Source organism: Epinephelus moara, chromosome 20 (assembly GCF_006386435.1).
Source record: "Epinephelus moara isolate mb chromosome 20, YSFRI_EMoa_1.0, whole genome shotgun sequence".
In the NCBI taxonomy this organism is placed as follows: domain Eukaryota; kingdom Metazoa; phylum Chordata; class Actinopteri; order Perciformes; family Serranidae; genus Epinephelus; species Epinephelus moara.
Genome location: NC_065525.1, coordinates 24,865,086 through 24,888,894, shown reverse-complemented (window position 1 = coordinate 24,888,894; position 23,809 = coordinate 24,865,086). Strand labels below are relative to the sequence as shown.

Sequence of the window (23,809 nt, the reverse complement as noted above, 5' to 3'; positions counted from 1 at the left end):
TTCAGTCTAGTGATTGAGACATTCTGTGTGATGTACCCTACAGCGTCAACCTCAGCCGATTATGGTGATTTTTGTAAACGCCGCAAGCATCACTCTGACGCTTTTTGTCAAAATCTGAACAGTGGCATCCAAGATGCCGGATGAAGAGACCAGAGCAGAGCTAAAATACACCATCGATTGCATCGGTGGAAGAAAACCAACAGATTCATCTGACAAGAAAACACTTTATCGTTTCAAAGCAGTATCACTGAACTAGCTGTCATCCCTTGAAAAAGGCTAAACTCAAAGCTGATTGAGAGCAGCGGTTCTTTTCATTATATCTTACTTACTGGTATGATTGGCCTCGAGCCACTTCTCATGCTGTTGTTGTCCTTTTCCTCCTCTATGTCTGTATTGTGGCCACTTAAGGCAATTTGTCTTTGAGACGACAAGCGAGTCATGTGTACAACACAAGTGTTATTTTCTATTTCAGTCCGTGTGTTTGAAGTTGGACAACATCTCTTAAGACCCTGGTGAAGATGAATAGTGAACAAACCATAAGTGATGGGGTCCAGGCAGGCATTGAAGAGGCCGAAGATAAACAGCATGTGAGTCAGTGAATGAGAAACAGTCTCCTCCATTTTTTCAGGAAATAACCAGTACCACAGGCCCAGCAGGTAGTACGGGGTCCAGCAGACGATGAATGACGTCACGATGACAATGCTCATTTTAAGAGTCCTCATTCGAGCTTTAGGGATGTTGTTGTGGGAGCGGCGGAGATGAACATCTCTTGACACCACTGGAAGAGAATAAAAAACATCATCTTTGTCCTGAACAGCTCCTTTGGTCTCTGAAAACATACTTCAAATGCAGATTTTGAGTAAAACATGAGACTTACAGTTACCCCGGGCCATGCGGCTGGATATCTCAATAAAGATTCGTGTGTAACAGAAGATCATGATGGCCAAAGGCAGAAGGAAGAGGCACACGAAGGTGAACATGTTGTAGACGGTCTCCTGCCAGCGCTGGACGAAGCTGCCGTGGGTGGTGCACTGGGTGAAGTTCTCCGGGACTGTGATGGTCACATTGTGAAATATGAACATCTGCATGAAAAGACAACAACAGTCTTGCTTAGCAATGAGTCTAAATCAGTCGGACAGTCAGGAGGGGTGCTTTTCCATTTAGCTAGTAATGTTTCCCCCATGACCTGGAATTCGATTAAGGTCCACAATAATCATGGAAAAATCTACTAGTCTCAATCCCAATTTGTGAAATACTGATGCATAGTCAGTGGCCTTCGGCATCAAATACCGACCCACCGATGCACCATTTAGCAGTGGTATGGGACACACCGGCCAACAACATTTTTGGACATCCCAAGCAACAGCCAAAGTATAAAGAGCAAGAATGGATGGAGTGGGGGTGGGTCAAACAGACTCTGGACTTTCACCTGAGAGACCTGTGTTCGTGTCACTTGTGAGACCAAAAGTCAGCGTTATTTTAATAACAGTGTAGTGTGCTAGTATGTGTAGCATGCTACGCTAGTGATGTATGTCATGTGATGGAACATTGTGTTATTTTAAGCCAGACAATGATGTTTTTTCTAAACCTAAGCACCTGTTTTAATTGTCTAAACTAAAAAGAGTAAACCTAAAAATGAAGTTATTTTACCTATGTTATGAGTTTATCAATCATCCTTGACAACTGGTGTACAAAAATATAATAATAATAAAAATTCCTGGTTTTTCATTTTTAATCTTCAATTAGCCTAAGGTAGGAAAATAATATAATATTACATTTTTATATTTTAAAAGATCAGAAAGTCTTGACTATTAAACCATGCAATGAGCCAACCTCCCAGTGATACCTTTTCCTGATAGCATACATAATGGATGCCAGAGGTAAGATCCTATGGAGCTGATGTCTTATGAAGTTGACAGAAAGTTATATATGAATTAATTTCACAGCAGTCATAGTGAGAAGCCCTTTTATTTTTCAAGGTTGCTAAGTGTTCTCTTGATACTAAATAAAATAGACATCTTAAAATCATAATTCTTATTTAGTTTTGATTCAGAAGAGCTGATGTTGACCTGTTATGGTTGAGCCACACCCGATAGTAATATTATTTGATGAATTTATTAAAAAGTAGAAAACATTCCCACCTTTTTATAAACCAGGAAGTGAGACAGGAGTTGTTGGGGTATAATATGTTGTAATATGTTTAAGATGATTAAGGCAACAAATTTTTACACCAGTGTTTTCATTATGTACCGTTAGTTTTAGATTTTCAAGGCTTTTAAAACATTTTTTAATTGCTTCAAGTTGTAAATTCAAGTCTGGAACAAAGGCGTTTTCTGGTGCAGGGCAAGTTTAGAAATTTCTAAAAAAGAAAGTTGATCAAATATCTTATAAATCATATTGACTACATATAAATAAATCTTTTAAGAACAATGTTTCACTGCAGAAACAGAATTAGTGAGTTGAGAAGTTAGAATTTTAATGTATGTATTTAAGTCAGAAACTGAAAATTTCATCTTAAGGCAATTGAATCAAACGCAACGGTGGTCATTGGAGTCACAGCAGACCATTTGTGAAAGACCATTGTGTTGTGATGTTAGATCTCCTGGGCAAGGGTTAAAGGACCCAGGAGAACTAACAGTTTAACCTCTAAAATAGAGGGTCTAAAAAGGAGTTTCAACGACCACCGTTGCAGCAGGAGATTCAACTACCGTCGTTGACACACCTTGGAGCACTAATGAACCAATGACATCAGTGGCCTTGTGAAGGCCTCCTCAGAGGTTAAATATGGGTTTCCACAACAGTTTGTCAGACTAGTTCCAGCCTAGTCTGACAAGCATGAACTGATGAAGCCTCTTGGATAAGAGGTGAAACAACTTCTAAGACAAAACTAAGTCCATTGCCTTGAGATAACTATGACCTGGATAAACGAAAATATCTACAGGCATGAAAATTTCATGTGAATATGTATGTTTATCTAAAAAAAAAGAAAAAAAAAACACTGCATGTAACCAATGTAGATTAACACACTGTCCCTGAGCATCTTACACTGGCGCAGGAGGGGTACTTAGAGCATCATAGTTTGACTGAACAAGCACTGGTATTTGACAAGTGGGAAGTGAGAATGCATTGGCGAGATCCTTGATCTCAGAGGATACAAGCCCCTGTTCTCATTTCTCAGTTTGTACATCCTTGATTCCCCCTTCGCCCCTTCACCCCCTCTCCTCTCGACTTAGTCCTTCCCAGCTGAGATGCGAGTGAAGGAGGCAAGGAAGACACACAAGGCGAGAGAAGGGGAGGCAACAGGCATTTAACAAAATGAGACATCCATGCTTCGCAGCACTCATTATAATTAAACATAATGTATGGCACAGCTGCATCATCATGCCTCCTTCATACATCATGTGGGTTGAGAAGTCTTCCGCAGATGATACACCTCTGCATCCTGCAACAGTCTGGATTTTGTTATATTTCCTGTTTTATTTTGATGGACTAACCTCTTGTGTCATTTGCAGTTTCTTGTGTTTTCCCGCCTTTCATCAACCACACCTGCCTCTGATTATCCTCTTAGCCATCCCTGTGTATATATATATCCTCCAGCTCCTCATGTCTCTGCCAGATTGTCTTTGTTCCTTTGTGTCACAGCTTTCTAGCAATCTGTGTTTGATACCTTGGATTTTTTTCATCTTTTTGGACTCCTTGTTTGTGCATTACTTATTATTATGTATTTTTTTATCTTTTATTAACCCTCCTCTGCCTCCTGCGCGTTCTCTGCCTTTGAGTCTGAGTTTTCACCAGAGTCATTACACATTCTTGCTCATCGCTACTCTGGCAATCCTCCTCTCTCCTTGAGATACTTTTTAAAAGGGGAGACATTCTTGAAGATGGCATGTTGAGACTGATTTCAGGGTCACGGACAGGAAGGAGGAGACGAGGATAGTCAAAATGAGAATAGTCCTAGGAGAGAGAAGTCTCCCAGAGAAACTTGCAGCATGGCACCACAACTGCGTCCTATATGGAAGGATTTTTTTTCTCCAGATAGCAACACAACTTATTACATGTACATATTACATGTATGAAGATTCTGAATCATGCACTCAGGAAAAATGAGATCTCCTGCTATTACTTCTATACAGCTACACACTCATGGTTATCATTAGGCCCATTTTATCCAGCCTGAGTCTGCAAAGTAAACGGTAATGGACTTGCACTTGTACAGCAGCTTTCTTGTCTTTGATAAAAGCGCGTTTACCCCACTTGTCACTTTCGTCTATTCACACACATATTCATACACTGGTGGCCAACACCACCATACAAGGTGCCACCTGCTCATCAGTTAAACATTAGCCCTTCTTAAACAGGAATTGTGCAAATTTGCAGGAAAGCCCAATCAGTCTTTTTTCAGCATTGGCAGTATAAAAACAAAACTGGGGAGTGCAGCAAAATGCCACCTACCTACTTTTGTTTATACAGAATGCACCTTTTTCGGGGCAATGGGGGGCGTGAGCAAGTAACAAAACGTGTAGCTCAGCGTGTGATGTAAACAGTGACGTGAGCGGGAAGCCGCGGCTGGTCAGTCCTTCGGCAATTCTCTCGTAAGTCGGCCCGTCCTTCAATCAATCAATCAATCAATCAATCAATCAGTCAATCAATCAATTTTATTTATAAAGCCCAATATCACAAATCACAATTTGCCTCACAGGGCTTTACAGCATACGACATCCCTCTGTCCTTTAGACCCTCACAGCGGATAAGGAAAAACTCGCACGTGCGGCGTTATCAGCAGCTCCTCCCACAAGTCTTCAACAGCCCCTCCCGTTGCGGAAGGCCACCTCGGTCTTTTTAAACTAAAAGGATTCCGGCAATATGACTACCCTACAAGGCGGAAAACTGGGCACCTCGGATCAACTCGCCAATCTGGCTTTGTGTGTCTAAACGCTCGCAGCTTGCCGGCAAACGGCCCAACTTTCGCGGAAAATCTGGCAGTGTAAAAGGGGCTATTCACACACACCCACACACTGATGGAACAGCCACCTGGAGCAATTTGCTTGCCCAAGGATACTTCAACCTGTGGACTGGAGGAGCCAGGGATGTAACTGCTCTAACCCCTGAGCCACAGCTGCCTTAAAGACAGATTTACTTTCACAAACAACTAAGAGATTTTATTAAGAGCTATTACAGCTGATTGTGATTGCTGCCTCAGGTCCAATCAGTCCTGTCAGTAATGAACCAATCTAACTGTTTCTTTGTTATTTCATTCAGTCGCATGCCATGACGCCCTGACGTCATTACAGACCTGTAATCAGTGTAATTACAGTAACAGCCATCACTACATGATGAGGAAGTGGAGACTCTGTGTTTCATAAGTAGTTGACATGTCTTTATAACGATGCTGGAGTGAGCAAGGATGAACAGTGTAAAGAATGGCAAACTTAAGAGTCCTGGAAGGCGGATGAGCAGGTTGTCTAATAAGTACGGGGGTTGGTGGGTTTATCTTCAGCTCCTGCTGTTGAATTGTCCTTGAGCAAGACACTAAACCCTAACTGTTATCGATAGCCAGAGCAACACCCTGTAGAGGCGCTCCACTACCATTGATTAGCACATGTGAGTCACTGCAACATAAATGCAGTCCATTTACCAAACTGTGATTCTGTCCAAAGCTGAATCACAGGTTTGTGTAAAATAAGTTCATTTATTCATTCATTCATTCATTCATCCATTCATTCATTTTCCTGGACAGGTCACCAAACTATCACAGGGCTGACACATAGAGACAGACAACCATTCACACTCACATTCACACCTACGGACAATTTAGTCACCAATTAACTTGGACTGTGGAGGAAGGTGTAAAATAAGTTGTATCATAAAAATCAGAAGAGGAATAGAGACTCCGTAGCTCAAGATGCTGGATGTAGTTTGACAGTAAATTCCATGAGGATTGCACAATATATATTAGCCTACTGACATCATTCACAGACGAGTACTTCAAATCTTGAATGTGTCACAAAAAATAATAATAATTATTGTTAGAATCTTGAATGGTTTTATAGATCTATTCTGAATGTGTTTAAATCAAACTGTGGCACTGGTTAAAATGTGCAGAGTCTTTACATAACATGTAAAGAAGTTGTTGACACATTGAGCTGTTGTCACACTGAATGTGTCCATAATAGCTGAACATCTCCTTGCCATTTTCATTATCTGTTTTTTCTAATAGTCTGACGAAGGTGCTAACGTCAGTAAAGAGAGTCACACTTTATATTTTTCAATGGAAACAAAAAGCCTTCAGCTGTGTGCATCTGAGGAAAAAAAAAAGGAAAGACGACCCATTGAGACAACTGTGCCCCTGAAACACGTATTCACTGTGGCTAATGCACACCTCTGTTCTTCTGCGTCAGTAAAGACCAGTAATTGCAATTAGCGCAGACAAATGAAGCAACCCCAAAGGAAAAAGGCCAGTTGTGGGTTTCCTTTAAAGTGCTTAATTAGATACATAATTGTGTTCTCGTAATAAGAAATGGTTATAAATGCAACAAATCAGTGTTTGGTCAACAGTTTTACAGTTTTCCCACAAAAATGTTTTCACTACATGAGCTCCTGAGCTTCTGTTTTCAGGAAAACACAATTTCAATCTCAATTTTTCAATTTCAAGAGACATTATGTGCAAAAGATACATGCGTGTGCATGTTCTTCAGTTTGTATGATGGTAATGGAGGTCTCTCCATTGATGATATTTAAACTGAAATCAGAGTGTAACATCTCTAGGGAGAGTCAAACCTTAAGGCTACAACAGGAGTTGAGTTTTGAGAATACCTCGCAGCCTCTGAGCTGAGAAAATAGAAAAAGCAGCAGCATTGCTCCTGGCTATTTCATTTTATCAAGACATTTAGTGCAGTTTGTTTGAGGCCGTCAGATATCAAAGTAAAGATAAATGCACCGCAGAGGCTGAGCGGTACAGCAGTCAGGAGCAGTACGTGGGTAAGTCTGCTTTGTGTATATCAGTAAAGCCTATCGAGCACTGAATGAATGCAAATTCTCCTTATTTTTCAGGATAAACCTTGTTTTGTGTGGAAATTCAAAGGCTAAAGTCATGGTCATGGTCACTTCATGGTCCAGGAGAAAGAGGCAAAATAAAATAAAGTACATCTGTTTCTAGCAATTAAACGTAATTATGACAAAAATGTTTCTAAGGCTATGTTTTGCCGCATGCTATTTACATCCAGCTGTCTGTAGCCAACGATGTTATTTACACCTGGGGTGTAAGTGGTCAGTGTGGCTATTTACAGCCACAGCTACAGGTGTATATATTGCTGCGTGTCCTAGCAACGTTAAATTATAATCTCAACACGAACAGGTCTATACAGCTATTCCAATAAAGTTAATGTATTCTGCAGCTTTATACATCCTTAAAACTGAAGATAATAAGCCCACGTTGACACACACAGGACTCAAACTCCAGGCTCTTGTGTAAAAATCCTGCTTAACCCTCTCACCCACCACATATTACTATATTTATGAACTGCGTCACTCTTTATACCACTTCACAGGACTTTCTGGCAGTACATTTGTGAGTCTTAAATTTACCACTTTAATCTCAAATAATATCTGAGACTGGCTAATGCTCACCCTAAGCCATATTAACACAAAGATGGGTTTAATTAGCTGAAAGCTGCAGTGTGACTATCCGCAGCCTGGTGCAAATAGACGCTCTGTATTTTCTGTTTCACCTCTTCAACCCCACTGTCATGGCCAACGTAAAATGTTCCTTTGTAATTTAGTCAGAGCGATAATGATTTAATGATTGCTAGGTTAAATAAAGTTATAAATGTAGTTTAGATTCCAGCTGGTTCACACCACTCTGTCTCCCATATCCAGGGGCGCCGCCAGGGATTTTGGGCCCCATGAAAATAATTTTTACTGGGCTTTATACACAGCCGGCCGGGGGGCCGCCGAAAATTTTTGATGCTATTTTACATAAAACTACGCATTTTGATGGTATTTTTGACTATCATTCCCATATTTGTGAAAAAAGAACAATCTCTTCCTCCACTTCCACATTCCTCCCTGACAAACTTGAAGATGATCCTGGACCTCGCTCTGTAGAGTGTATGTTATAGGGCTGACCCACAAAATTCGAAGCTTCGAAGCTTCGATGGCACGGGATTCGATTGTGAAAAAACAAACAAACAAAAAAATATTAGGCCTTTGTTTTTCTCCCGTTTTTTGGGGGGACCTTGAACGCAACACCATCTTCGAAAAGGAAATAGAAAGCCCGACGTGCAATGAATGGAGACCTATTATGCTGCTTGAACACAGACAGCTAAATTCTTTCAACCGTGTGACTCAAAATAATGATAAAATAGATTTTATTTTTGTAAGATAATGCTGATGGTGACATTTTCCACCGGTCCGCTGCGCTCTGAGTCTGGTGTCAGTGACGCATGCTGCTCTGAGTCGCGCATCTGTCTGCTTGCGCTGCAGTGCGCACTGAGGGTTTTAATTTTTAGTGTTGAATCAAAAGTTAAACACTACTTATCAGCAACCAGAAGTGTTTTTTCGTTTGGGAATATTTTTATCTTAATTCTAGGGTTGCAAGAAACTACCTTTTCGCCATAATTTGTAAGTTATTAACTTTTTGGGACTTTCTTTTTTTCGCTCAGCAAAAGAAAATGTTGTTTGCTTGCTCATCCCTAACTAAAATGATCACCTTCTTCTGAATATTAACTAGTTAATATTCCATAACTTTCCACCACATGAGCTGGTCCAGTCGGACTGAACCATTTTATGTAAATGGGGGGGTGTTAATGTTTCCAAAACAAATAAAGTTATTGTTACCAGTACATTGTAAATAAAATATATTTGTGATTATAAGTTAGTTAATAACTTAGTGTCATATTATTTTTTGTCATTATTATAATTTTATTAGGGGCCTCTCTGGGCCCCTCTTAATCATGGGCCCCTAGAATCCTTCTCCTTTCCCCCCCTCTTTTCGGCGCCCCAGCCCATATCAAGGCCTTTTCCTCTGTGCATGGTCAATTTATTGGCTTAAATAAGATGCAAACATGATTCTGTTTAGTAAGAGAAATTCACTTAACCCTTTGAAACCTGAGCAAAATGGGTTCTTTCAAAAACATGGTAAGAAGGCATCGAGCCAGAAAAGAAGAAATAACCCAAAAAATTAGCGAGAAATTAGTAAATGAAGGAAATTAAAAACAAGAAAACTAGAAAACAAACAGAAAAAAAGAAAACTAGAAAAGAAAATTAGAAAAGGAAAGGAAAGGAAAGGAAAGGAATGGACAGGCAAGGAAAGAAAAGAAAACTAGGAAAGGAAAGGAAAGGAAAGGAAAGGAAAGGAAAGGAAAGGAAAGGAAAGATAAGAAAATAAAATTAGAGAAGAAAAACTAGGACAGGACAGAGAAAGTTAAGAACAAACAAACAGGAAAATGATCTGGAAAAAGATCTTAAAAATTGTAATAATTCTGTAACATAATTTTAAATATATAATAATGATAATTATAAAATAAAGTTCTTCCTGAGCTTTTTAAAATTAATTTTCTAAATCTGTTTTTGCAATTTGTGGAGCATTTCTAAGTAAGTTGCTCATTGCCTTTTTTCTCCATGTTTTTGAAAGAAATTGCACCATTATCTCAGGGATCAAAGGGTTAAAGGAATAGTCAACTTGAGGCAAATACACTCATTTGCTTCAGGCCAGCTTTGTTCTAACTCATAGAACTTAATTTTCATCCTAGTGAAGAAGAAAAATGCCAAATGTGGCATGCTGAATCTGGAGAAATGTGAATAAAATGACTCTCAAAACATCCGCAACATTTCCATTCTAAGGAGCGGTGTAGAGACATGAACACTGAGTCTTGGGTTAACGATTCAGTTAAAGGCAAATATGATACACTGTATCTTTGATGAAATGCTGTAACTAACTGATACAGACTATACACTATAATGTCAGTGTGGATTTATTTTTCCAACCTTAACTATATACAGTACAAATGAAATAGGCAAAGTGTCAGGGTACATAAATTATGTTGTTTATGTTGCTGAAGTATGTATATGGTGCCCCAGAGCTACAGTACATCTCACATACAGCAGGGACAGATGGTGATAGTGAACACAATATGAACCCACTCTAAGACACATAAGAGCGCATTAAGCTCACAGCCTTAATGGGGGTTTGTTATGGGAGTGTTTTAGCCTACAGTGATTTCTCCATGAATGACAGATATAGACACAGATCTGTCAACACTATGAGAATATGAGTGGATAGAAACCAATTGGCTCATCATGTGTGTCAGTCTATAATAAGAATGAAGGAACGTATAATTTGGATCACTGGATTTCCCAGTAATGGTTAATATAGTGCGTAATGTGTGCTAAAAATGTTAATATGGAGAATTTTAAGGTCACACACAAAGACTGACAGCATTCGGATGACCATAAGTCTGACCGTCAAACATCGCCGATATATTTATACATGTATTACAAGCTCACATCCCATGAACAGTTCCAAGAATCCTGAAAAACAGGCGTCCTAAAAATAAATATGTTACATTTCTCTTTGTTTCCAAACACTATCTTTATACAGGTATAACAAATACTGATCCTATTGTATCTGTAATTTGTAAATTCATGCAAAACAAGAGGAGAAAGTCAGTGCTTGGTGTGTGAAATAATGACCCCATATTCACAATTAGGGTCCATGTTTTGTCCTAAGTTAGTAAAACAAAACCTCATCAAATCACTCTGAAATACAACATAAATACTGAGAAAAATATTGATGTGCTCTGGTGGTAAGAATGAGGCCAAAGGCTGAGTGTCAATATGGTATTGTCCATGAAAGTAAGCATCATGATGTTAAAGTTAAATGCTGTCTCATCTCCTCTACACCTGCTGAAATAGGCAGCTAAGCAGTGACTCAGAGACATCTCTGATCTGTATCTTCATAACTGTCATCATCCATCTACCTGCAGTGTGGAGCCCTGTCTGAGGGCCCACCAAAGACGAAGTGTTACTGTTTAGTTTAGCGTTGCATTAAGAAACTTTACACGTAAATGATTGACAGCAGGAACAAGCCTTAAGGTTTATACACTCATTATTCAGGAGTTCAACCTTGAAACCGTCAGGGACGGTACGCTGGAGGTTCCTACTGAGAACAGAGAGGTTCTCACTTCAACACGCAACACTTGTTTTTTCCATGCTTTATAGGGGACCTTTTGTGCTTTTACTTATTTTCTGTCATATTTATAATGTTATGTTGGCCAAAGTTTCAAATAATGAGGTGTATGAAAGTAATTACTGTGAGACAAAACCTCAGGCTTCAGACTGTTCTGAATACTCTGATTCCAATGTTTTCTTTGTCTACTTTCAAGACCAAGTTAAGTCAGCTTGTGAGGGATTTCTATTTATTATGAGCTTTTATTGGTGATTTTTCATGGTAAAAGGAGTCAGTATACTCCATTACAGTCATTCTCCCGGGTGCAGTGAAGGTGCAGAGATGGAAGACCTGGAAATGGTGACCAATGAGAACAGACTGGGCTTTTTTGGAAGGGCTTCAAGAGACAATGGGCGCTAAAGAGGCACTCAAATGGAATGTTTCAGACAGAGGGTGAATACAGGTGTCTCGGCACAGACAATATGAGGAAAAGCAGAATTACCACTTAGCAGTTATATGCCTCTGCAGACCAGTCAAGATGCATTTATAGTGTACATCATGTGATGAAAACATGAATGCTTCACAGCATGGCAGAAAAGAAGATCTGTACAATCAGCACAGATTCAAGATGGACACCTAAGATGAGAGTCACAAATATAGTATCCAAACAAATGTCTCTCTTCTGTACCTGAGATATGACGTTGAGTTATGGCCAGAAGTGTTTTTGCAGAACATTAAGATGTCACAGTGAAGTTTACCTTTGACCTTTTGGATATAAAATGCCATCACTTCATCATTTTATCCTGTTAGACATTTGTGTGAAATTTTGTCATAATGAATGTGTAAATTCTTGAGTTATGGCCAAAAACATGTTTTGTGAGGGCACAGTGACATTTTCGTTTGACCTTCGACCACCAAATTCTAATCAGTTTACTCGGGAGTCCAAACAGACGTTTGTGTCAAATTTGATGAAATTTCCACAAGGCCTTCTTGAGATAATGTATGCATGTGAATGAGACGGGTGCAAGGTCACAGTGAAGTTGCCCTTCGACCTTTTCGATATAAAATGTCACCACTTCATTATTTTATCTTGTTAGACATTTGTGTAAGATTTTGTCGTAATTAACGTCAGAATTCTTGAGTTATGGCCAAAAACACATTTTGTGAGGTCACAGTAACCTTGACCTTTGACTTTGGACCACAAAATTCTAATCAGTTCATTCATGAGTCCAAGTCAACCTTTGTGCCAAATTATAAGAAATTCCCTCCAGATGTTCTTGAGATATCGTGTTTGCGAGACTGAGACAGCTGTCACATTGACCTTGACCTTTGGCCACCAAAATGTGATCAGTTCATCGTTGAGTCCAAGTGAAGGTTTGTGTCATATCTTTTTTTTTTTTTTAAAAATCCCTCAAGGTGTTTTTGAGATATAGCATACACAAGAATGAGTCAGACAAGGTCACAGTGACCTTGACCTTTGACTTATGATAACCAAATCTAATCTTTATCTCCCTGTATCTCTCTATATCTGTATCTATATCTATATCTATATGCACAGTAGAGACATTGACAAGCATGTGGTCAGATATTCAAATAAACACAAGAAGTTTGTGCTCTAGAAAAGGATCAGCACTCAGTGAATAACCTCCTAAGTCCTATGATAAGCTATTATGGCAAGGCTTAACTATACAGACCAGTGAGCAGTGATAACTAACATGTCTTTGGGGTCATCGGGTGGGAACCTCCTTTCACCAGTGTTTCGTCTAGTTGGTCCCACGACACCTCCAGGAGGCTAGACAGTGATCTCTGGCGTCCCAGAGACACTCCCCTAATGCCAGGTCTCACTGCTCCCCACGCCAACCCAATAACCTCCTTTACCTTACTTACACATGGCTTTCTCAGCCCAAACAGCACCGCCACCTTCAACCAAACCCAGGCTCCATACATGAGAGCTCCAGGTAGAAGCAGTGCTGATACTACTTTTCCTAGCACATTCACCATACTCAAATATTCAGTCAAGCGCTCCAGCCGCCTCTGCTTTACACCTGGTGGTAATGATTAAATGTCAGCTGTACAACCCTGAGATCAATTCCAGGTATCTTTCATACATGCGTCAAAATGTCATCTCTCTTCACCTCCTCTGTTCTTCATTACAGTCCTGTCTAATAAAGCTGAGGACTAGTTGCTACTGGTTACCAGTGAGAAGATGAGCTATAGACCAGAAAGTCCAGTCTGAAGACACAGTACAGAAAAAGGCAAGATTTTACAGCATTCTCCTTAGTCTCAAAACGGTCAAATGATGCAGTTAAAGATTATTTAGCTGTTTTATCAGATGATCTTGCACTCTGCTCCAAAACTGAGCCTGGACAAAAAATTTGGCTGAAATATATCCTGCTTTTTTTTCTGATGCTGCATTTCTCAGATCATCAAGTCATATTTACATTTGTTCAACGCAACCATGATCCTCACCTTACCCAACAAGTTGTTTCAAGTCACTTAATCTTAAAGCAGCATTAACTGCTTTTTTTTGGCCACTGGGGGGCAGCAGACAGAAAAAAGCTGTTAACACAACACTGGCACATAATCACCTCATGAAGTTAATCAGGTGAATTTGTTGGCAGACAGTTGCTTATTTACACATCCAGCAGACATGAAGAAACATTAGCATTAATAATAGTTGTGCTTTGTGTCCACCTGATGTCAAATATTGTCCCTCTGGGGCGGCAGTAGCTCAGTCCATAGGGACTTGGCTTGGAAATAAGAGGGTCGCTGGTTCAAGTCACTGCATAGACCAAGTATGGGGCATGGACTGGTAGCTAGAGAGGTGCCAGCTCACCACCTGGACACTGCCAAGGTGCCCCTTAGCAAGGCATTGGACCCCCAACTGCTCAGGGCGCCTATCCAAGGCAGCCTCCTCACTCTGACATGTCACCATTTCATGCATGTATAGGTCCTGATTGTGCATGTGTTTGTATTTCAAGCCTGTGTATGTGATAACAGAGTGAAATAAAATGAATTACTCCTCTGGGATTAATGAAGTATATCTTCTACGAACTCCTGAGGGAAATATCTGGCAATTTAGCTGCTAAATGCTGCGCTATCTTCACTAGTTAGGTGCCAACTATCTGCTGTTTGGTGTTGGGCAGGTACAGCTAGTATTTAGAGGTTTTCTAATAGATCAAATTGTCATTTAGCCAATAATGCAAATGACACAAAATCAAAGTAGACAACACAAAAAGGTTATGAATAGAAGTATTATATGTGCATCCATCAAAGGCTTTGGGTTTCATTTTGTTCTGATTGTTGTCTTATTAGTGTTTTAAGAACCACACACTGCAACTATACATTTATTTGCAAGACAGTGTGCATTGCCTTGTTCCTTTTGATCTTTCAAAGGTACAAAAATGTACAGCTCAAAGGTTTTGAGATAACTATTTGCCTTTCAAAGAACCTTTGCAGAAAGCTTCTCAGCAGAGAGGGATTTCTCAGAGGTAAGTGGTTCTTGGTGGCGCTTTGCCTTTAAAGTGCAGGTGCAGGAAGAGCATTACATCATGTTGGGAGTGATTAGCACGCTCATCAGTCACTCACAGCATGAGGGTATAGTACAGTTAGTGAAGTAGACTTTGTGACATCAGTGATTATCACAGCGCAGTATTCAGAAAAATCTCTGAGGAAAGGCTTTAGATGCAGAGCAGCAGGAGCCGCTAAGACTGGGCTGTGTATTCCTTTGTGAATCTTTAAAATAAAAAGGGAAACCTTCAAATATATTCAACAGATCTTGGTCCCCAAGGCTCAGAAGAGAAGTAGGCATAAATGCTTTTAAATATGCTGCCCCTTCTTCCTGGAATAATTTACAGAGGGACCTGAAATTGTCAGAGACAATTACTTTGGGCGAATTTAAGTCAGTTTTAAAAGAGCAAGAAAATAGCACTCCTGGTCAATTTGATTGCTCCTCAATTTTACACTGAAATCGTTTTCGAAAATTGTACATTTAATTATTTAACTGTTTTTTTTGTTTTGTTTTGTTTTGTTTTAACAATGTTTATGCTGCCCTCTTGGCGTTGATCTTGAAAATAGATTACATGTGGAGTATCTGTGGTGTCCTGAAATCTGCAACACTACTTGTTACTGACAAACAGTGGCCCTGAAAATAATGATGATGCATGCCAAACACTCTGAATCTGGGAGAAGTGGCAGAGGCCATAATTTTGATCTGACTGAGACACAGATGTAGAGATAGGTGCAGTTCAATGAACTGTTTTCCAACACAACAAAGTTGTAGAAAAAGTACAAAATCTGATGCCTATGAATGTATGATTAGTCTTTTTTCGCAATTCAAGGTTAAGTAAATCTGTTGGTTTTGTTGGTTTGTTCTGACTGATTGTTGCAGAGAAATTGAGAAATGTCTCAGCCCACTCATTAAAAAATGAAAAAGAAGTCCCCTAGGACTTCAAAATGCCTGAGACTTATATTTGCATTTCAATGAAAGGGTGCAGGAATGCACTGAATAAGAATTAGAATAACAACATGGTCACAAATAAATAAATCAAATAAAAATACAAGTATGTTTCAAGGGCATCTTGTTCCCATTTTTAGACAGAGTTTCTCCTTATTTTCTAATAGTGAATGTGATGCATATTGATTTATCTTGTAATAGACTTACCGTGACCCCACCAAATCAGTTGATTTTTCTGTCCTGTACCGTGCACACAGATCACAGTTGGACTTTTTTTTCTTCATGTCAGCAGCTGGTGAGTCATACTTTTCCATTTCTTATTTTACAAAAAGGGAACTGCATGAGCTATAACATTTTGATACACCTGTGGTTAGGAAAAATACTTTCTGGGCCAAACAAAGATCCCTTCAGGATATGAGACACTGAATGAGTGAAGCCAGCTGTAAAAAACACAAAAAAAAACCATAAAGGACCCAGGAATGGTGACTCATTGAACTGCATCATCATGTATGACTGATATGATGTTAGATGTGATCTTTAATTAAATCTCCGATAAGACAGTAATGCCCCAAATTATTATACTGTTTATTCATACAAGATTTGTTTCCAGTCCCATACCCCTTTAGCAATGTTTGACTAGATGCCAAAAAAACCCCAAATGCCTCTGATTATAATATTTATCAATTTAACTGTTCAGTTATACCTCCTTTAAAGAGACTATCTTCCCCTCAAAAACCAGCGCATAGATCATTTGTACAAACAGCCATTTGTTAGGCAGTGACCTCTAGTGGCTGCAGTATTTATGACAGGAGTATCGGAAGTAATCGGGTGACACAGAAGTAAAGAGTGACAATGTCAACGTGGTCTCACTCCAAAGTCGTCGAAAGCTGGCACTTGTGCAGTGACTTGCGGTGACAGACACAGACAAAAAAGCTGACCTTTAACATCAATATGTGGCCAGTCATCGTTATATTTCCACGACGCCCTGTGGTGTCAGGAGGAGACGCAGCAGGACAAGAACGAAAGTTAAGGTGGTGGATGTCCAAGTGGGGGAGGGTGGGAGGGATGGGTCCAGAAAAGGCCGACTTTCACCTGGGAGAGCAGTGTACACGTCCTACAGGATTATAAAGTTGAACGCTGTTTGTTTTTGGGGGTTTTTTGCCTAAAAATCCCCACAAAAAAACATCAATTCCCAGGGTACCTTGCACGTCGTATCTGGACTTGGAAAGTCCGTGACCAAATGTCGATATGCGACGAGGTCAGAGTGAGAATGTGTTGACAAAGTCTGCATAGAGGTCTGGGTGGATAGAGGGGTCAAACAGACACAGGACTTTCATCCAGGAGCCCGTTGTTTGTGTCCTGGGAGAAATCTAAAGTCTATACCGAGTTATTTTCAGTTACATACTCAACATAGCATACTTACGTAATGTAACATACTTACGTTAACCTAACTGTAACTAAAGTTAGGTAATAACTGTACATATATTACCCAAACCATGATCTTTTCCTAACCAAGTAGTTTTCTTGCCTAAACCTAACCACATTAATCACGTATTTAAATCTGCAGCTATTAACAATCATATATGTCATTTTTGGAGCCATCTGCAACGGACCTCTTCTGTCATTTAGGTATTAGGACGTGTTGATCTCCTGCTACTGGCAGAGGCGTTTATTTGGAAAAGGCTCCTTTGGGTCGTGTCAGAGGGTAGGAACAATGACCTATGTGGTCATATGGGTAGAAGGATAAATGTTATCCATCTACATGGTCTTATTATTGTCGCTTCCTCACTTCTTGCCAAGAGCTTAATGGAAAGATTGATACCACTCTCATAAATAGCTTAAGATAAAGACTTGAAACAGAGTGAAACAGCTGTGTCCAAGAAACATTTGGACAGAGCCAGACTAGCTGTTAATCTCTGCTTCCAGTCTTTATGCAATGCTAAGTAACTGCCTACTCGCTTTAGCTTCATATCTAATGGACAAACATGTGAGGTGTCAAATTTTTCATCTAACTCTCTGCAAGACACATAAAAAGCGTATTTCTCAAAATGTCCAACAAGATCTCTAAATTAATTAACAAAATGTTGGATTTGTAACCACCCTCCAGGCAGACAAATAAAAATGTTTTCTGATCCAACACCCATATCAACAAGATGACAGTTATCTGTGCCTTCCAAAAATTGGGTTTATGTCAGCACTGAGGGAGGCATGATGTAAATGTCTTAAATGTTGTCAAAATGAAAGTCCTCTCTGAAAACTACACTCAGGCTATAGATTCATACAGAAGTAATTCCTCTCAATTATCACTTGGTTTATAATCCACTAGAAGTGTGTGATGGTTTCTGCAGAGACAACCTGACACCTGAACTTTTTTATTTTCTTCTAATTTTCTGGTCTTAGGACGTTTATAGGTGGGTTACCCCCTGGCTGTAGGTGAGGTGTACACTTCTTAAAAAGGTAGCGACCAAGTGTCAGACCATAAGCAGCAGGCATCCAAGAGACAGCGAGGCAAAACGGCAAACAAGACTGAATCTGGGTTTGGCTTTTTCTTTCACTTTCATTAGTGAGGTTTGGTTTGGTTTAGGGAAAGACCATTGGGAGGGTGGTGTCTGACAATATGACATTTTGTCAACCCATTCCCATTCATCCACTCTGCCAGAGGTCTTTATCACTTCATCATAAGTGAATATGATGCTGACATTTTTCTTGAGAGGAGAGGCTCACATTTGAAAATAACAAGCGAACATTTTTTGAAAAGACGTTCTTAAAAGCGTCTAGGGTCACCGGTGAAAACACATTCAGAAAAGGTTCAAGAGTGAAAGTTTTTTACGTTGATTGAACGTTAAGGCTACATGTAGACCATATTTCACCGGGATTTGCAATAGTGAAAGTTTTCATCGTTTACAGTGTGCAAATATTAGTCAATCATCATTTTGGAGTCTAACTAACAAATCACATCTAGATTTCTCAGTTGGAAATCAACATTGCAAATGGAAAATATGGTCTAAATGTGAACGCTCAATCAATGTCTTTATATAGTCAGTGAAAAAACTCTCACTTTTTAACCAAATCTTTTGGAAAACGTCTTTTCACCATCACCGATTTAAACGCCTTTTAAATATGAGAAAGCTCACTGGATTATAAAACTGTACAAGTGACTCTGGCTTTAGGATAACAACAACAGCCCACCAGCAGCATACGAGTGACATACTTAGTAACACGAACACATTCACAGCTTCAACTTGAAAGACAAAGAGGACCATGTGACACATACTACAATACATTTGTATTTATTAAGCAACAATTTAAATATATCATGTACAATGCTCTTTAAATACAACTGCAGTGAAATAGAAAAATACATAATTGATGCACGGTCCCTCTGGTTTGTCCCTCTGGTTGTAGGACACAGTTTGATATGGTGAAAACCTGTAAATACAACAAGTGTTAAAAAGAAATATATTTTCACTGAGGAAAGGGTGGATGTCCATCAAGGGTTTGATATATTTAAGGATAGCTGTAATTTCTGTAATTGCAGTATAAGTATTTATGTAGAGTATTTTTGAGGCAAAATGGCCTAACATTTTATTTTACAAGCTACAGCAACAGTCCATGAAGCCACTCACACGTGCATGCCAACATTAGACACTCTGGCAGTATTTATGTTTACCGTTGGTCCACATCACAGCATGCTACCGGCTAGTATGCTAACGCAAAGCTAGCTTGGCACGATGACAGCCTAGGCCGCATCTGGAGCAGCATAACACACAACTAATTGAGCTGATTTCTAGTTTGCTTTATTAAAATACAGTAGTACAGGTACTTACAGAGTATGTAGGTACGTAGAGTGAAGGATCACGTTTATTTCGTCAGCTCCTTCTCCTCGGCCCGAGGTCTGTCATTTTACATGAATGATGTAGAATGTACAGATCTGAAACTAAAAATGTCCCGAAAGCTCCTTTCTGGCAGCGTGAAGACTGTATAATGACATTTTATATTAAACATTAAATAGGTTGAAATTACGTCTTTGTGAAACCACATTACACCTACCAGTGCAATAGCCCCCCGAGACCCTGTATCCTCATATGAGGACATAACATTTTGGGTTTACTTGACCTTGTACTTCATTTTACTTAACTTAGACCTGTTGTCCTCGTTCGTGGACACTTTTTTGTGCCATCTAGTGGTAGTGAGAGCACAATACACTGATCCATGTAAAAACAAGACGGCAGCCATCTCGGCCAAGTCAATCTGCAGCTGATCACAACACAAAAGTGGACAAGGTCCAAAACCTGATCACACTGTATTGTTTAAACCTGTTAATTTATGATGAATAATGTTTGTAGTTTGATATGGCAACAAATTTGACCAATTCTAGCCACAATAACAAGCTAAGACAACGTTAAAGTCGTTTGAGGACATTGGGACTGTATTGTTGTGTCATCTGAGGACATTGGGACTTAATCATCACTGACAATGTTTCGGGTTTTTTTTATACTTATCAGGTCCTATTGATCCCAAATAGCTAGGAGAAATAAAAATGAATGCCAAACAAAAGTTCAGGTCTCACCAGGATATGACTTTGGAGAAATATCTTACACATTAATCTGTATCGCCTCTCTTTTGGCCTACAACTCAACAATTGATCAAAATAATTAAACAAATTTGTAAATGTAAATGTTGATGCTGTAATGGCATCCCAGCTGACACCTGACCGACCTTCAACGTTGAGATGTGGGTGAAATTATGTCGTTTCAATATTGAAACAAAATTTAATTCTGATAGTTGTAAAAAGGTTAACAAAATTCTCATAAATCAACATTGAAATTTCAGATAGATCTGTTTCAGCATTGAAACAATTTTGAAACAATATTTTAAGTTTATAAAACAACACTGAAACAACATTACAAAATCAAAACATAATTCAACAGTGAACAAACATTACAATGCCAGCTGAGATTTTAGCTGGTTGAAAAAAGGGTGAAAAGAGGTCCTAGACACCAAGATTAAATATCACCCTGTTTTCGACTAAAATTCAACATTGAAATCCCTGGTGGGGGTTCACTGGGTACTGACACTCTTGAAAACCCACTAGATGTAATTTACCTGTAATTATACATTATAAACTCATCCTCAAGTTGTTTAAATCCCCAAATTCCCTGAAAAAATAAAGGACATGACCTCTGTGTCCTCAACGTAGCTACCCCTGCCCCTAAATAATCACATATTATGATCCCTGTGTCTATATGAGTAGTTCAGTGATTAGATCTCGACTTCTTTCACCCCAATGTGGTCAGGTCACACTGGATACGGTTGAGGAAATAAGAAGGAAATCTTACACTCAATGAGGTGCTTGATAAGCATTACTGATATTTGCAGACCTCCTGAAAGCCAGATGGGTCAGTGATCCCTAGATATTACGCTATTAGAAGTCCAATTTGATTCCACCGAGCTGCTGCCTCATTTGTGTTCAGCAGTAAAAACCACTTCAAGGACCGTTATGCATTTCTCATATATTCATTAAAGCAACCAGTGACCAGGACGTTGCTGCTTATGTGCCGGAGCAAGCCATGTCCATATTATTGTCAAGTATTGTGAAGCTTCTCATTACTTTTCTTTTAAATGATGGAGCTTAATTCAATGAGCACAAGAGGTGGAGACAAAGTGTACAGTCTGTATGTGTTTGGCTGTACAAAGTGGATAAATAGCAAATTTAAATGTTTTAATTTTCTCTTCCACGAACTGCTGATTGAGTGACCCCGCTGCTTTTTTTCATGTTGCATAAGTTTCTTGTTTGCCTTGATTACCTGAATGTTTCATCATGTTTCCTGCAGACTTGACAAATAATTTAATTAACCTTCCTTCACCCTCATTTTCTGCAAAACTAAACAAGCTGGATTCACTGGAGGAAATCACATTGTTTGTGTTTATCTGCTTTTTGAACAAGGTTTCATTCTCCTGAGGATACAGAGCCAGTGATGAGAGATGTGTGCAACCATCAGCTGTCATGCAGAAGCCTCATATGAGCGAGGGAAGTATTTGATCATAGACAGAGCAAACAAACTGTGTGTCTCCTACCTGAGGGAGCGAGAGGAAAACACTCATGGTCCAGGCCACAGTCAGCATGAGTTTGCTTTTCCTTTTGGCCTCGCTGATGCCCAGAGGATTGAGGATGGCAGACTTTCTATCCAAGCTAATGACCACAGTTACAAAAGCGCAAGAGTACATCGCCACCAGTTTCATGAACATCAGCACCCTGCAGGCGACATCTCCCGCCTGCCACTGCACCGTGATGTTCCACACCGCGTCCACGGGCATAACGATAAAAGTCACCAGCAGGTCCGCCACGGTCAGGTTCATTATGAGGATCCTGACGTGCGACTTGCGCTTGCCGCCGTTGCTGGCAGCCCATAACACGACCAAGTTGCACACAGCTGACACCGCGCACAGAATGAAGGTGATGATGACTCTCACTTTGGCAGCGGTGGAGAAAGTGGGCAGCTGGAGCGCGTCTCCATCGGCGCTCTTATTGCACGCCGAGGTGGGTGCCTGGCAGCTGCCATTCACAGTTTGATCCGTCAGCTGGTGGAACATAATGAACACCGCAGTCTGGCTGAGTGAGGCACAAATAAAAGACAATAATCCCGACTGCTCCTAGACGGTGCCTTTCCTCTCCATCTGCATCTCCAACTGGAACTTCAACTGTGAAAACTGAGAAAAGAAAGAATTCAGTAGTCTGATTTTCTCCTGCTGGCGTTTTATAGCATACAAAGTGCAGGTGCTGCTCATTAGGGGCACCTGTAACATGTTAAAGCTCTTCTGCATGAATTCCTGGCACATACAGCTTTAATTTACGCACAATGAAAAACCACACACCACCTTATTTAGCTCCTATGTTATTCAGAAAATGCAAAGTGACTGACTGAGTTAATGTGTAGGAAGCAAAAGGTATGAGAAAAGGTGTGAGGAAAAAATATCCAAGTAATACTTGAGTGCAGGTAGATATTTGCTGAACCTCCTCCTTGTTAATTTCCACCCTGTTCCATCGCCTCCTCTAATTAAAGGTAATTGCCTCATTATTGTTCCCAAAAAGGGGAAAGAGAGAAGATAAATGTCTGAATTAAACCAGTTTTAGAGGCATTTAAAATTAGCTTACCCGCAATTAGGAGCGGAGCTGTCAGTGAGCGCTGAGGGGGATCTCACTGCAGTTACTGCAGCTGTTGCTTCAGACCGCTTCATTCCTGCGCTCTGACGCGCACATTGACATGTAAGACTATCAGCCGGGTTGGTGTCATCCGTCTATGAACCACTGGAGCTCCTCTGCTCACATTAGCCAGGGGGTGGCAGTGCAGCCCCCACTGCTGCTGGCCAGGGTGAAACCTTTAAACAAACTTATATTATGTTCTTTGTGGATGCATTATTATCCTGCCATGGCAAGTATGACAAATATTGTAAGTATGCTGACATGCCTGCTTTCACCTCTGCAAAAAGTTTTTAGGAGCTGCTCAAGATAAGTGACCATAGCAAAATAATGGCACGGACACAGCAAATTTCTGCACAATTAAAGGTCCAGTGTGGAAGATTTAGGGGGATGTATTGGCAGAAATAAAATATAAGATTTTTCTTTCGTGTATAATCACCTGAAAATAAGTTGTGTTTCTGTTACCTTAGAATGAGCAGTTTGTAACGACATAGAGAGTGTATCCTCGACCCAAAAGATCACCATGTTGCACGGCCATGTTTCTACAGTAGCCGAGAACAGGCAAACCAAACACTGGCTCAGGATAGGGCCATTTGCATTTTTGCCCTGGACACTGAGTAGCCCAGACACAGATTTTTTTTTACACATGAAACTGCTTTATTCAGGGTTTTTACCTGATTCATTTGTTTTGGAGAAGATTCTGAGGTTAATCCAGCTCCCAGTGAAAACCTCAACGTCTGGATCTTAAGTTACCAGAGAAAAAAGTTGAGCACACATTAGCAGGCGCGGGGCAAGGAACCCATCTGAACTCTGATTTGTAACATGTAAACTTATTTATTCAGTGTTTTTACCAGTTTAAATGAACAGGTCTATTTGTTTTAAAGAGAAAGAGACCTCTGCGGATACTTCAGCTCCTGGTAAAAATCTTCTGAACAGTGAGCACTGAAGGAGTCCTAACCTGGAGAAGTTTTAGCTAGTTGCAATCTGA

General features: G+C 39.9%; 1 protein-coding gene across 1 annotated transcript; it reads right to left on the bottom strand.

The window, feature by feature from the left end:
• Nucleotides 1-314: 314 nt before the first annotated feature.
• gnrhr4 (gonadotropin releasing hormone receptor 4) lies at nucleotides 315-22,882 on the bottom strand. Its single transcript, XM_050073197.1, has 4 exons — nucleotides 22,777-22,882; nucleotides 21,699-22,331; nucleotides 878-1,082; nucleotides 315-778 (listed from the first exon to the last, which is right to left on the bottom strand). Exons 2-4 carry the CDS (start codon nucleotides 22,212-22,214, stop codon nucleotides 315-317), a joined length of 1,185 nt encoding a protein of 394 aa, XP_049929154.1. The 5' UTR covers nucleotides 22,215-22,331; nucleotides 22,777-22,882.
• Nucleotides 22,883-23,809: the final 927 nt, after the last annotated feature.